Here is a 15,254-nt window from a genome sequence, read left to right as displayed (position 1 = left end):
GACTTAATACTTTCAATTTAAAGCTTTCGTGACTGCAGGGATTCATCTTCTTGGTTCTTTCGGTAAAGTCACGTAGAAGGGAAATAAAAAAAAAACATTATGTTTTATTTTTATTATTATTTCCCTTCGACGTGACTTATGTTTTATCTTTATTATTTTATTATTTCCCTTCTACGTGACTTTACCGAAAGAACCAAGAAGATGACTTAATACTGTAACAACCGCAACATTTTTTTTCTACGTATTCGTTGACCAAAGTCGCACCCGGTTGAGTTTGGGCTCTCGCCAGCGCCTCCATCGACGGGCTCCGGGGAGCGTTGGGGCTTCCGAGGCCGCAGTCCGCGGACCAGAGGTCGCAAACGGGTTTTGATTCCTTACCCGTACCCGTACCCGGCCGCACCAGGGTCGCAAACGGGTACCCGTACCCGGCCGGGTACGGGTAGCCGGGTATCGGGTAGGGTACGGGTATCGGGTACCCGGTTGCGACCTCTGCCGCGGACTCGGCAGACTGCGACCAGAAACGGCGGTGGCTTCTTTCTCCTCTTCTGCCTCCTCTCTTTTTTTTCTGCGCATTTTCTACGAAGAATTCAGTCGTAATTACAGGGGGCCCCATCCCCTCCTCCCCCCGTCACCGCCGCCCTGCCCCCATCGCCGTCCCCATCAGCGGGGAGCGGGGGGGGAGAGGGAGGCGCCCCGGGTAGCAGGGAGGGGTCTCGTTAGGATCCTCCAGATAAACATCAGGCCCTTGGCCCCCAGTAGATTGGAGCAGCCAGAGAACTTAAGTATTTTGACAAATATATATATTTTTTAAATCTTCAGTCGCGTTGTTGTTACGCATGTGCGTTCGTTGGACTTCTCTCGCCAAACGCGCATATCAGAGGTGCGGGGGGGGGGACAACAAACTAAACGTAAAAAGCATTTCTGAAGAAATGAGTTTTCAATCTAGATAATTTAAAAGTGCAAAGCTCCAGTGGCCTCCTAAAATCGGAAGGAAGGGCATTCCAGGCGGCCGCAGAAGCGCATCTGAAACCGTGCACGATGCGGTGTTCAATAATGGATCCTACCACACACGATGGAGGCCACGAGAGAGAGAGAGAGAGCACCTGGAGTGAACGTAGACCGAGTGTAATTGAGAGATGTGGCAGGAACAGCTACAATAACGACAATTACTTACCAAGGAGAGCATTGCCCAGTCTTAGGGCTTTTGTTTTTAAAGAAGGTCATGCATTGGAATGTTTGGCCGGTTTAACGAAAAGAGTGAGGGTCAAAAACGGAGAGCCCAGAGGAAAACCCACGCCTACGAGGGGTGAGATAACTTTTCACATTTCTACAGATAGTTTCGATCCACAGACTCTAACCTACCCATGGACCGAATCTATCTGTGGGACCACACCCAAGACTGTGCTGTCATCTCCTGGCATCTCGCAGCCCCCGTTGGTGGTCACACTAACTAGAGACTAACCAGGCCCGAGCCTACTCGCCCATTTCTCCGCGTAAAAAAAAAAAATGAACATTTGAAATAAAAATGTAGATTAATTTCACGTGGCGAGCGTCCCAGCAGCGCTTGTACCAGGCGCGTGGTTATGCTCACATGCGTGGAGGCGGCCGTTTGGCGGGCGTAGCGGAGCGGAGTCGCTGGAATCTGACGGCGTGTGTGCCGTTGCAGCTGGTGTACGCGTGCGTGGTGATGATGCGCTGGGAGTGCGGGAGGTCCCACGGAGCCGTGGGCCTTGCCGGGGTCCTCCTCGTCGCCCTCTCCGTCGCCTCGGGCCTCGGGTTCTGCTCGATCGTCGGCCTCACGTTCAACGCCGCCACCACCCAGGTGCCTGCTCCCTGCTGCCGACAGCGGCGCCAACATCGCACCATCACCACCACGATTGCTGCCCATGCTGCTGCTGCTGCCGGCACTACGACCATGATCAACAACGCTATCGACGCCACACACCGACAGCCCTTTCTAGAACTACTGTCAGCATCACTACCGCCGCCACCAACACTAACTACCAGTACCACCACTATGAATACTGCGAGCATCACTGCTGCTATTGACAGCGTCTACAAGAGAACTCCTCTCATCCGCGGTGATATCGGGGACCAGTGCTGTGTGTGGATCCTGTTATCCACAGGGTTATCCGCAATTTCACTTCTCTTAGCTGCTCGATTTTTCTCCGCAGAAAAACCCACGAGTATTAGGAGGCCACTTTATTATGCATTGTGGGTAACGTCGTCAATAACCTTAGATAATAGGAAGAAATAGGGCTGCGGATAATAGGAGTCTGTAAATGCATCACCACAACTACTACCGCCAGTATCACTACTACTACTACCAACGTCGTTGTCGTCACACCTGTCAACACCACCACTCCTTGCAGTAGAGCACAACACTACGAAGTCCAGAAACCACAACGCCACCGAGACCACCACCTGCGCCACCGCCACGACTTACAGCTCCATCAATTGCGCTCAGCACGGCGTGTGCCGAAAACACAGTCATCCTGATCGTTAGCCAGGTCACCGTGGGTAAGCGTTGAAGATTCATGATAAATGGGACCTGCCCTCTGCACCCCCCCACGCACGCACCCCTCGTACCCCCCCCCCCACGCACCACAACCACCCCTGACTCTCGCTGCGCCATCCCCCAGGTCCTCCCATTTCTGGCGCTTGGGGTGGGAGTGGATGATATGTTCCTGCTGGCTCATGCTTTCGTGGGACAGAGCGACAACATCCCCTTCAAGGTGAGATGCCTGCCTAGCCGCCCGCGCTTAAACCAAGTGTAGCGATTCGACGATGGTCTCGGCCGCGTTAGTAACGGTTGCGCAAAAACAACTACGATATAAAATTTGGCTTTCTCCACTTAGTTTGGCTGAATCCTAGCTCTGAAAGTTTCAACGTTTTGGTTTGACCACCCAGAGAGATGAACATTTCTCCGTAGTACCGCGTGTGTGAAAGAGCACCGCCTGGTGTGTGGATAACAAGTTAACTTAAAAGGGATCTCGGAAGTAGTTCTGTTACATCTTCTTCTGGACGGACATGTCGTCCCGTGACATGATGCTCGTGCCGCAATTGCAATGACGTTGGGATAAAAGAGGACGCGACTAAAGGTGAGGCCGCCAAATCGTCGCAGCGCAAGCAGCGCGGTAATAAAAAAAAACGCCGGCGTGCAAGTGCCGGCCAGCCGGGCCTGGTCCGAGCGAAAATCCCGTAAACGAAAAACGATGAGTTGTGGGCTGAATGGACACAGACCCTCACAGTGGAAGGGGGGTGGGTCTGGGGCCCGTGAGGGTTGCGGGCGGTCTGTGTCGCTGTCCCTTCTCACAACAACTCGGCTCTGTCAGGGACAGAACAAGGCCGGCTCGGCCAAGGCTTTGCGCAGCCGACGTGTTGTAATTTCGTGAAAAAAGTTCATCGCCGAGAGTAAACATCTCAACTTTCCAAAAATGCATTTTTTTTTTACGTCACTCGCTCGCAAGTGTTTTTTGTCCATTTTTTTCTCCCTCCTTCCTTCAAACCAAAGTCCAGGCAAAAAAAAAAGTAAACAATAGCAAGCGGCTTTTTGAGCCTCACTGCTCGGGAAAGGAAAAGCCATGGAGGAAGGGGGTGGTGGAGGGAGGGAGGGAGGGGGCGGCAGTTTGAAATTGAAGGCGAAAGCAGGCGCAGAAAGAATGCGCAGCTCGGGACTGTGTGGGTGGTCTCTCTCTCCCTCTCTCGTGCTCTCTCTCTCGATTCCCCCCCACCCGTCCACCCATCCACCCACCCTCTCTCTCTGTCTCTCACTTCATGGCTCTGGAAATTTCACCGACTACCCTTTAAAGACGGCGCATCTAAATCGGCCCTCCGAGAGGCGGTCAACCTCCTTGCCGCCGTCGGGGGGTGCGCACGCGAGGCCCACCGCGTGCCGGCTCGCTCGCGCGCTCTTCCCCGTCGTTGCCGCGATCGTGAGGTTATTTATATTTTTGTTGTTTGTTTTGTCTTCTCGTCTCAGTACCGGCTCGGGGAGTGCCTACGCGAGACGGGCACCAGCGTGGTGCTCACCTCCGTCAACAACCTCGTGGCCTTCCTCATGGCCGCGCTCATCCCCATCCCGGCGCTGCGCAACTTCTCCCTTCAGGTAGGCGACTGCCACGCGGCCCGGCGGCCGCTCCCCACGCGGCCCCATGGCGTCCGTTTGGCGCGCGCTCGCAACGCCGAGGGGGACGCGAGTTCGGCGGAATCGCAGTGGGCCTCGCCGTGGGTAGGCCGCGCTTGCTTGACGCGGGCCTATCCTGGCTTAGAAAAAAAACCAACACGATTCTCGTCAAAGCTTCTGAACGGCTGCACTGAAATCAGGGAAAATCCGCCACGACCCTCTGTGGAGGTGGCGACAACTCGCGATTGGTGAAAGTTAGGACCGCGAAGGCGTTGGGGGGGGGAGATGTGGAACTTTTATAGCAGCGGGCGCAAGCGGTGACATCTGCAGCGAGCTCGGTCGTGGCTTTTGTTTCGAGACAACGCCACGCGGGGGGGTGGGGGGGGGTGGTGCGGGGGGGGGGCAGTGGCACCATCACCCTGCCCCTCACCCCACCCTCCACCGCCCCTCACCCCCAACTCGTAAACTCGGCCCTGCGGCCTCGCCGCGCCGTGGAGAGGAGTGTGAGAACAGTGCGGCCGATGCGGGTTAATTTTTCACTCTGGGCGAGGAAGCGGTGATCTACGAGCCGCGGACCGCGCCAAAACGCCTTCCGCTCTGAGCCGTGGCCACCGGGGACCACGGTTGGCACCGTGCGGTCTCGCTGCCGGACGGTCCAAACAGAAACCAATTTCTCTCGGCCGAACGAAAACAAAAAAACACCCCACGTAGTTACAAACCCTCTGACAGCTCCGCGCGCTGGGTCCCGTTATTTTTTTGGCATTTTGTGCCCAGCCGCAACCCGAGAGTGGCAATTACTTGAAATCCTAACTTGGCACCGTGCAGTCGAGGCATGAAAGTGGATTGTGCCGGTGGGCCGCTCGCTCACGCACGCACGCACTCACTCACTCTCTGGCATGCACCCGCTCGCTCGCTCACGCACCCACTCGCTCACTCGCTCACTCACTCACTCTCTACGGAGGAGGTGAACGCAGTGCGGAACAGGGGCTGAATATTTTGGCGTCGATGCAGGAGTGTATTCACACCACCGCTCCACCTCCTCGTGTCCGCCAAGTCATGCAGTCGCTTCTCGGCTTCCAGAGTCTTGAGAAGGATTTACAATTCCGCCTGCGAACACTATCGAGGGGCGTGACATCTCCTGATCGCATAAGCCCCTTGAGCCACAACTTTGTGATCTTCGGCTGTAATTCAGTTGATCTCTCTGCCATCTCTCGTCAGGAGCGCTGAGTGTTTATGTTACAAGGCAGGGGTAATGATGAAGATGGTGATATTTTAAAAATAGATTTTTGTCATGTCTGCCACGCTATACTGTTTTGCCGGGTGTCATGTGTATATATTAGAGAGTTGCCGTCAGAACGCTCACCTTTTTGCGCCGGTTTGGCACGACCGATTCGACTAAACCGTTCGTGTAAAACCAGGTTCCAAACTCAGAACGCGCCCGAGTGAGCCGCAGTTCGCTTCCTAAACATTCCTGCGGCGAGAGGCGGTGTGGGGGGGGCACCGCGCTCCACCGATGGCAGCCGCGTATTATCTCGCGTGAAAAGGAAAGGTTTTTGTGTGTGTGTACGTTGTTTGATTTTCGGCGTACCGCCACCGCCGACTCCTCTCTCTCTCTCTCACCCACCCACCCACCGGGCGGGCGACTCCACAGACGAGTTTTCTCGAGGCCTCCCTTTGACGTTCAGAGGGCCAGAACGGGCCGTCCGTGCCGATGGGGGAGTCAGATAAGGGGGCCCGCGCCGTTGTTTGGCTACCCCACCCCCGCCGCCAGCGCCTCGCGCCGTGCTCCGCGTTCGGCTCCGTTGGGCGTCTATCGCCGTTGCGTGTTTGCGACGGATTATGGGCTCGGCCTTCCAGCACAAAGGGGGCTGCGGGCCGCCAGGCCTGATTACCGGGGGACCCGGCGTGGGAGGAAGGGGTGGGTGAGGGAGGGACCGGCGGTGGTTGGCTGGAGGTAGACCCCTGGAGAACCCAGGGAGACGCGAACCCCATGGGCCTGCACGCACGGTTCCATCTCCCCGTGCAAACGTCCCCTTCGCACGTGGATCCTGAGATTGGAGTCGCGGTGCCTCCGACCGGCGGTAGCGGCACACAATCGTTTTTTCCTTTGTTCGTCATGTGTACGATAATAACGGTGACAATGAACAACAACCACGACATAAGACAATCGATAACGACGATTTATTTCAAGATGCTGGGCATGGCTGTATTTAAGTTTGAGTCGAGCTAGGCCTCCCCTAGCTCGACTCAAACTCAAATGAGTACCTGGTGTGGTGTGTGAAATCATCGGCACTGGGGAGATAAAGGCGGCCGGGCGTGGTGTTTGGCCACCCACCACCTTGTGCACCTTTCCAGCCATCATAGGTGCTCGCTAAACAGCACTTGCCCCAACAGTCTGTTAAAGGCTATACGGGGGATCTTTGTCTTTGTGTGTGTAGCTGGGTGTGTTTATGAGTGCAGCTAGGTGTACGCGTGTGTGTGTGCGTGTGAGTGTGTGTGTGTGAATGGGGCTGGCTGGGTGGTCTGATGGGCAACACCTGAGATAATAACTTCTCAGCCCGGCCTAGCCGTGAGCCCCCAGGGTATAGAGCAACGGGGGTTCGCTGCATGGGGAGGGGGAGGGAGCCGGGGTGGGGCCGAGGCTGGGAAGGGTGCGATTGGTTTCTGAGTGCATTTGTGTACGTGTGTGTGTGTGTGTCTATGCATCAGCGTGTGTGTGTGTGTGTCTATGCATCAGCGTGTGTGTGTGTATGTCTATGCATCAGCGTGTGTGTGTGTGTCTATGCATCGTCGTGTGTGTGTGTGTCTATGCATCAGCGTGTGTGTGTGTGTCTATGCATCAGCGTGTGTGTGTGTGTGTCTATGCATCAGCGTGTGTGTGTCTATGCATCAGCGTGTGTGTGTGTGTGTCTATGCATCAGCGTGTGTGTGTGTGTGTCTATGCATCAGCGTGTGTGTGTGTGTGTCTATGCATCAGCGTGTGTGTGTGTCTATGCATCAGCGTGTGTGTAGATGCTGGGGAGCGGTAGTGTCGTGGTTAGTTGCACTGCCTTATGAACCCAGCCAATATCGGTGACAAATATGTGGGCCGGTCCTGTGCCTTCTCCAGGTTGACTCCGCATCAAATGGGTACACGAGAGGCAGTTCTAGACTTACGAATGGGTTACGTTGGTGAGACCCGTGCGTAAGTGGATTTGTTTTAATCATGCATACGCTCAGTGGTTATAACATGTGTTATGGTTTTAAGAGAAAAGGCAAGCATTGTTAAACTCACGAAGAAAAATAAATAAAACATGAAATAAAGTAACACGAAAAGATAAAAAACACTTATGCTGGCTTGCTTGTCAGCACGGGGCGCTGTGCATCATGCGGGATGTTGGGATTCCTCACATCTCGCGAGGGATCTCGACGTTCGTAAGTCGGACGGTCGGAGACTCGGAGACTCGGAGACTGCCTGTACCTGGAGCGCGCTCCGTCTCCCCGCCGATCCCGGCGCTCACGCTCCCTCCCTCCCCCCGTGCTCCCAGGCCGCCGTCGTCATCGTCTTCAACCTCGCCATGATGCTGCTCGTCTTCCCGGCGGTGCTCGCCCTGGACCTGCGAAGACGTCGGCAAAACCGCATGGACTTCCTCTGCTGCCTGCCCAGGTGAGAGCATCGCCGTGACCCGCGGCGTCGCGCGCGTCACCGTTACCGGGCCGCTCGCTGCCGTGCCGGATCGCGTCGGTTTAACCGGGAAGAATCCGCCCGGAGGTTTTGGGGAGTCTTGTCGTATCGTGGGATTTGCTTGTGCTGTCGGAGCTGGCACACCCACAAAGGGTTGGGCTGACGTTTCTACGACGGTCCCAACCGCATGCCAACGTTGGCCCAACGTCGCGTGTCTACTGGGATATTATCTCGAACAAGCACTTCATAGCCGGTCCCACCGTAGAACCGGCGAGATTTAAACTAATTATCGACGTAAACGTTCGAGAAACTTCTCACGTGGTGTCATTGTTGCCTGCGCCCCGAGACTGCTCGCAAAACCAAAAAATGTCGGGCTGTGGAAAAAAGAAAGATGGGAAGGAAAGAGAAGCGGCGTGATTAAACGCAGCGCAGACAGCGAGTTGCTTGCGTGGCTTTCTCTGCGACATTTGCATGGCGGGCCTGTGGCCCGTGGAATGTCCCGCGAGCGCTCGGGGGAGGAGGGGGATGGGGAGGTCACGAGGGAGCGCGGCAATTAGGCCGAGGTTTCCCCGGAGCCGACACGAACGTGGCTGCGGCTGGAGCCTCGGCAGGGACATGCCGTTCGTTGTGCGGTTGCAGCATCCACAGTTTAAAATTAAACACATTTTCCAACTATTCTATACATGTATAAACACAGGCAGAGGTCCCCCCCCCTCTGTAGGCATGCAGACTACCCGGGGCAAGTGCATTTTGCGCGGAGCTATTAAGGACAGTACAGCACGTGAGAGTGCGTGCATGAGATGGTGCGTGCGTGAGATGGTGCGTGTGCGAGCGAATGGCAGCACGAGCTCGCACCGACCGCACGAGCCTAACACGCGAGCCTGCACGCTTGTCCCCACAGCCCGTGCGCCGATCGCGTGCTCACGGTGCAGCCCGGCGAGTACCGGGAGGAGCACGGCAGCTTGGGCTCCCACTCCTCCTCGTCCACGACCACCACCGCCAGCGGCGGCAGCAGCGGCGGCACCGACGCCGCCAGCGTCGTGGCCCCGCACGCCGTCGCCGCCACCACCGCCTCCTTCCCGGTGCACGGCCACGCCACGGCCTTCACCATGCGCGCCACCGTGACCGCGGTGGCGCGCTGCGACCCGTCGGGCCAGCACGTCATCACCGTGCTGCCGGCGGCCGCCCCGCGCGTGACGGCGTACGCCGTCCCGGTGGAGGTGGCGGCCGCGCCGTCGCCGTGCTCGCGCCACTCCTCGTGCTCCTCCTCCGCCGCCGCGCCCGGCCCGGACGCCTGCACCTCGACGCGCGACCTCATCGCTCAGGTGGAGGAGGCCGCGGGGGCCGCCGGGGCCGGGGCGCCGGCGCCGGGCGGGGAGTGCGGCGACTGCTCCCCGCGAGCGACCGGGTGCCTGGGGAAGTGGACGGCGTCGGAGTTTGCGCGCGACCGCTACGCTCCGCTGCTGCTGAGGACGCCCGTCAAGGTGAGCGGCAACCCGCGGCGTCCGCCGCTCGTACGCGGCCGCCTCGTTTCGTCCTCGCGGTTCGTCTGCGGCGCCGCCGCCGCCGTCGAGTTGCTCGGTCCGCGCATTCAACCGTCCTGGTCGCGGCGCGCAGGTGGTGGCCGTGGTGTCGTCGCTGGCGCTGCTCGCTACGTGCCTCTACGGGACGACGCTGGTGCGCGACGGCCTCGATCTCATGGACGTGGTGCCGCGGGGCACGCGCGAGCGCGCCTTCCTGGAGGCGCAGGCGCGGCACTTCTCGCTGTACGCGGTGCACGTGGTGACCACGGCCGGCGTGGACTACCCCCGCGCGCAGGCGCAGCTCTACGCGCTGCACGAGCGCGTAGGGCGCGTGCGGCACGCCGTGCGACACCGCGACGGCGCCATCCCCAAGATGTGGCTCCACTACTTCCGCGACTGGCTGCTTGGTACGGCCCGCCCCGGCTCTTGTAGGGCCTCTTCCCCGTTCCTCCTTACGCACACAGCACCGCACGGCACCGCACACGGCACCGCACGGCACCGCACCGCACGGCACCGCGCCGCGTCACCTGGCGCTCGCCGGGGAACGCGAGGGAAGAGAGCGAGGATGTTTTAGGGTCGATGTCGCTCGCGCCGCCGTGAGGTCCTCGTGGCGTTGGCGGAGGCGGTGGTTGTTGGAGCCACTCCGCTGTTCAACGCGGGGCTCCGATAGCGGCGGGGGTTGGGGGAGCGGCGTGGGATAGGAAGCGGTGGGGAGCGGGGAGTGGTAAGGTGTAGGGGGTGGCGAGCGGGCGGGGAGGGGAGGGCGCGCCCTCGGCAGGTGCTCGGCAGCGCTTCTCAGGAACACTGCAGCTGCGACGGCCAAACGGCGTTTGTGCAGAAGAACAATAAAAACGAAAAAAAACAGAGAGTAAGAAAAAAAACTCATCGCCCTCCCTCTCCTCCCGACCCACCTCGCACCGCTCAGATGATGGCAAAAAAAACTCCTTAGAGCTGTAGAGGGAAAGGAGAGAGAGAGAGAGAGAAAAAAAAGGGCCGGGTCTCACAGCTGAGGCTGCGGCTGGCGGTCGGTCGGTAATGAAGTGAAGATGTGAACATGCGAGCCTGGCTCCGAGCCAGCCCGGGCGATCATCGCCCCCCCGCGACACGAGCCCCACGTCTCCCCCCCCCAGCGGCGCGGGGGCGGCCGGGAATTTGCGCTCGAATCTCGCGATGTGGAATTCCGCTCTGCGCCGTGCAGAGCGCGCCGCCGTGAGCCTGGCGGTGGGGGGGGTGGGGTGCGTGGATGGGGGGGTGGGGGCCGTGGGTGGGGGGGGGGATGAAGGAGGGCGGCCGCGGGGTTGAGGGTGTCGAGTCGGGGCGCAGCGCAGGGACGGAAATTTGGCAGCGAGGGCTTTAAGCCAGGAAACACGAGCAGAGCTCCTGTCAGCCTCCAAACACGTCCAGCGGAGTGACAGCCCATAAAATAGGGGGTAGCAGTAGTCTCGGCCTAATGCGGGGAGTTAGCAGCACTCTACATGGCTCTGCCACTACCAAGTTTGGGGGGTAGCGATGGGGCGGCCGCGACGTCTCTTCATTTGCGCACGTGGCTACCGCCGTGCATTGTGACGCGAGTGGATGTTAGGCAGCTGGTGAGATGGCTTGGCCGTACCAATGATCGTCGGTGCTCCTGCGAAGAGGCAAGGTTTGTCTCTGGATGACTCTTCGGCGGTCATTCATTGCCCACGTTCGCCACAAACGCCGTCGCTCGTGTTTTGCTCGTTGAACGGCTCGTCGCGCCTCAAGGTGGCGACAAGAGAGAAGCGACACGACACCGCAGCGCCTGCATCAGCGTTGGCGCATTGGTGCGCGCGTGGTGTAGCGCTTACAATCCCAGCAACCCAAGTTCACGCGAACGGCAGACGTCGGTGCCGAGCCGTGCCAGCCTTTATAAGCACTCGCTAACGGCACTTGCCCCAACAGTCTGTGACAGACTACACGGGGGGGGGGGCACCTTTGTCTTTGTATTTACGCGCGTGTGTGTGTTTGTGTGTGTGCCGCCACCCCAGACCTGCAGAAGGCGTTTGATGCGGAGTGGGCGTCGGGGCGCATCTCGCGCGAGAGCTGGCGCAACGGCTCCGAGGCGGCCGTGCTCGCCATGCACCTCATGGTGCAGACGGGCGACCGCGAGCAGCCAATCAACTACGGCCAGGTGCGACCGCCCGCACGCGCGCACCCACGCGACGCTCCCCAGGCGGTGGCGCGGACACACCGAGCGTGCCCGGTGCCCGCCGGGCGCGGGGTGCGGGCGCCACAAGCGGAGGCAGCTGTTTCAACGAGCTCTTGTATTTAGTTTCAACGGTTATTAGCGCAATTTACAGTTCTTCTGTTGAACGCGGTGCCACGGTGAAATCTTTGCATTCGTATCTTATTATTATTGCCATCGCTGAACACCGATCGCTGGATTCTCGCGTTTCCGTTAAAGCGGCCTTGCCGAATAAACGACACCTTTCCTTTTGAGTTCCAAAGATCCCACCGTAATCCGGGGTAATGCCTCTCCAAATCCTGCAAGAAAAAAAACAAACCACTCGAGCCGTGGGCGGCCTGCGGGGAGGAGAGAGCGGATCGGGTTTGATTTCCGCGCCGCGGTTTGAAAGCCCTCTCCCCCGCGCCCTTTCAGTGGCTCGGAACCACGGGGAAATTTACCGGTGCCGCGCTGCCGGGATCGTGGTGGGCGCACCGCATCGGCGATCGTGGGAAAGGCAGGGTGAGGGGTGGGGGGCAAGGTTTGGGGGGGAAGGGAACAGGAGAGCCGAGCAGTTACCATTAAGCCCCCCCCCCCCCTTCGCACTTTTTGCCAGCCGACCCGGTTTGCCTAAGAGCAGCCCCCCCGGGTGCTCCAACGGGTGTCTTTAATTAGTGAGTCGAGGTGGGAAGAAGGTGGACGGAAGGTGAACTCAGCGACTCGTTTGGGAGAGGCACACACGGGACGCGTCTGCCCCTCGCTCACGATCGGGTCGTGTGCACAAAGCGGGGGGTTGCCACCTGTTCTGAATTTCCTCGTTCGGAGGTATCCAAAAAGAGGGACATTAAGTCCCGGTTGTTATCAGTTGCGTAACGATAATGCACCGCTCCAGACAATGATGCATTCGCATGTAGGTACTGTGCGATATTCTTTTCTCCACAGTTCAGTTGTTTTGTGTAGTGCTGTGTCAGTTGCTAATTTTTGTACGCGTCTCAATTATTTTTATTGCGCCCGCAACTCAACCGCGACTCCGCCGCTCGCCCCCCCGCGCTTTCGCCCGCAGCTGCCGGCGAAGCGGCTGGTGGGCTCCGACGGGATGATCGACCCGGACACGTTCTACGAGTGCCTGACGGCGTGGGCCAGCAGCGACCCCCTGGGCTACGCCGCATCGCAAGCGGCCATCCACCCGCAGCTGCCCGAGTGGATCCACGACAAGTACGACTCGGACCCCGAGGGCATGCACAGTAAGAGACGTACGCACGCGCACACGCACGCATGCACGTCTACGTATGATAGCAATGTCAATTATCCAGAAAAGCTTTGCCGAGTCTCGGGACTCGTCGTCAGGAGCGTCCTGCATTGAGATGCTGAGCCAGTGAGGCAGTGTTTTGCTGGGCCGAGTTTCACGAATCTCCACGTGATCCGACCAACCGTTGCCTCCGAAGGGCTGGAACGCGTGTGCGGGCCACCGCGTCGTTTAACGAGCATCGCGCCGGAGGTGCACGCTCGCGTGCTCCTCACAGCGCTTCGGAAGGCCTGTGCGGGCACCTTGCCACGAGGTTGTGGCGCGTCCCTATTAGGCTCGACGCTGAACCCGGGGGCAAGTGTGGGCAGGGTGCCCGCACGCGTCCCAAAACATCCCCCCCCCCCCATCCCCTCCGTGCTCTCCTCCGTCACAACAATTCAATTTATTACATTTGATCTTTTTTCTTAAAACGTTTTCTCCGGTTTTTTTTGCGTGCGGATTGTGTTTCCTGCGGCTTGTATTGGGTATAAATTGAGTCTTTAACGAACGCGCATGTGGGATGCACATGTAGCGGGCGACATTTTTTCTTTTTTCGACTGTAAGAGGAGCGGGCGTTATAATTCCATTATGCGATGCACGTGTGGCATTTTGTTTAAAGCGAAACGTAACGGAAAAAAACAAAAACGCCCGACGTAACGCCGAGGCCAGCGCCTCACCCGGCAGGTCACCCATGGGCCCCCTGATCGGTCGTCTCTGCCCCAAAATCGAAAACCCCCCAAAATTTCAATCAAACGGACTGGACACGCTTAGTCATCCCACCCCCCTCCCCCCCTTCCGTGGTGAGGGTTACGGAGCCACGCGGGCGATCATCACGGCTCGTACGTTCCGTGATGTAGCCGGCCCGGTTTAATGCCGGCTGCTTTTGGTGGAAGGGCCCTCGGTGTCTGGTTTAAAGTTCAGGGTCTGTTTTCAGCGGGGATGTTTTTAAGTTCCCGCTTTGAATGTTACAGTCTCTCTTTAATAAGGAAATGTTGGATTAATAAGAAGTTCTCGGTCGCAGGGGAAGAAAAGAAACTAAATTAAAGGCCGATTTTTTTTTTCCGCCCCCACCCGTGAAAGGTCAGCTGGAGGAAAGAATGCACAATCGCAGCCGAAATTAAAGTGGTTCAATAACGCGGCACGACGCACTGGGGAAAACTATCCCTGTGCAGTCTTGAGCGGTTCCTCCCGAGCCATGGTCTTAGCCGGGGCCAGAGTTGAGGCCTCACGTTGTTAAAAAAAAACACACGAAAAAAACTCTTCCGATCGCTGGATAGGGTTGCCGACCGTCCGGTGCTCGACCTGACTATCCGGTTTTGGACCACGCTGCCGTGTCCGGAAATCAGAAGTTCCTTTTTTGTGGCACGTATTCGACGGGCAAGGTGTGTATCACCGCGCACGTTTTGACGGGACTGGTTTCAACTGGTCCACAGTGTGATATTTAAACCGATCGGATGACGGATTGAAACATAATGTCTTACTTGGAGGGATGTAATTTAGATCATGCGTTTGTTTATTTACTTATTTATTCGTAACCCATGAGTGACACAAATCACGCTGCGATAGAATGACGGCGTTCCTTCAAGCGGTCAGCGCGTTTCCCCCCTCCCCCCCCCCAATATTTTCCTGTTTTTTGGGAAGTAAAAAAGTTCGTTACCCTCCCGTCGGGCCCTTAATTATCCATCGCGATCGTTCCGCACGCGCGCGCCGCTCTGCGACACGCACGTGCACGCGTACCTCTGCGCGAGCGAGGGAGACCAGAAAAAAACTTAAGGTTATTGACAAGTGCGGATGTGTTTTAGATTACGGGATCGGAAAAGCCCCATCGATTCGGAAGGGGGTGTGCTTGGCTACTGTGAGTGTTTTGGCACCTGTTCCCACCACACGGTGGTCCGGTGGCCGGGGAGGAAAACGCGGGCGGCTGGAGGGATTAGCGGGGAGGAAGGGCGAGGAGGGGCTGGTGGAGGAGAGGGGGGGGGGTTGCGTTTGAGGGAGGGGGGGGGGCAAAAAAGGGGGCCCGGCTGCTAAGTGAGGCCCATGGTGTTGCTCCCAGAACGCACCAGGGATTTCGTGGTCGAAAATCAATCACGGCTTTTTGGGCTCGGGCAAAGTGAGGCAGGGAGTTTGGCGGAAGAGACTCGTGTGTAATTGAGCAGGCTGCGATGAATAGAGAGAGGGAGGGAGGGAGAGAGGGGGAGGGTGGGTGGGTGGGTTGAGCCTGGGTTCCGAGGTGAGCTGCCTCGGGCTAGCTGTTTTCCATCCCTCTCCACTGGACACTTGCCAGAACCCGCGATGCTAATGAAAATGTATGGGCCAGCACCGCAGCAGGCAGTGGCCCTGCCTGGCCTACCAGTGTGGGCTTGTTTTGTACGCAGATTTTTATCAGGCTATTTTACTTTGCTCCTTGTTCATCTTGGTCATTTACATTCTTTTTCATTTCATTTCGACGTGCCGATGACCAATGCTCGGCCACT

The 15,254-nt window shown here is 58.0% G+C and overlaps 1 protein-coding gene across 2 annotated transcripts in view; it reads left to right on the top strand.

The window, feature by feature from the left end:
• LOC133351850 (protein patched homolog 1-like) overlaps nucleotides 1-15,254 on the top strand; it is a 59,607-nt gene that overhangs the window by 29,804 nt on the left and 14,549 nt on the right. For both annotated transcript variants that reach the window (XM_061567417.1, XM_061567416.1), the window contains exons 10-17: nucleotides 1,667-1,822; nucleotides 2,643-2,735; nucleotides 3,983-4,108; nucleotides 7,654-7,772; nucleotides 8,692-9,274; nucleotides 9,408-9,720; nucleotides 11,320-11,462; nucleotides 12,559-12,739. In XM_061567417.1, coding sequence (XP_061423401.1) covers nucleotides 1,667-1,822; nucleotides 2,643-2,735; nucleotides 3,983-4,108; nucleotides 7,654-7,772; nucleotides 8,692-9,274; nucleotides 9,408-9,720; nucleotides 11,320-11,462; nucleotides 12,559-12,739 — 1,714 coding nt within the window. The remainder of the gene's footprint in view (nucleotides 1-1,666; nucleotides 1,823-2,642; nucleotides 2,736-3,982; nucleotides 4,109-7,653; nucleotides 7,773-8,691; nucleotides 9,275-9,407; nucleotides 9,721-11,319; nucleotides 11,463-12,558; nucleotides 12,740-15,254) is intronic.

This window comes from Lethenteron reissneri, chromosome 39, assembly GCF_015708825.2.
Source record: "Lethenteron reissneri isolate LAM-NWPU_2019-01 chromosome 39, ASM1570882v1, whole genome shotgun sequence".
NCBI classification, from domain to species: domain Eukaryota; kingdom Metazoa; phylum Chordata; class Hyperoartia; order Petromyzontiformes; family Petromyzontidae; genus Lethenteron; species Lethenteron reissneri.
Note: the sequence above shows the minus strand (reverse complement) of the source record. Positions and strands in the feature narration are given on the sequence as shown.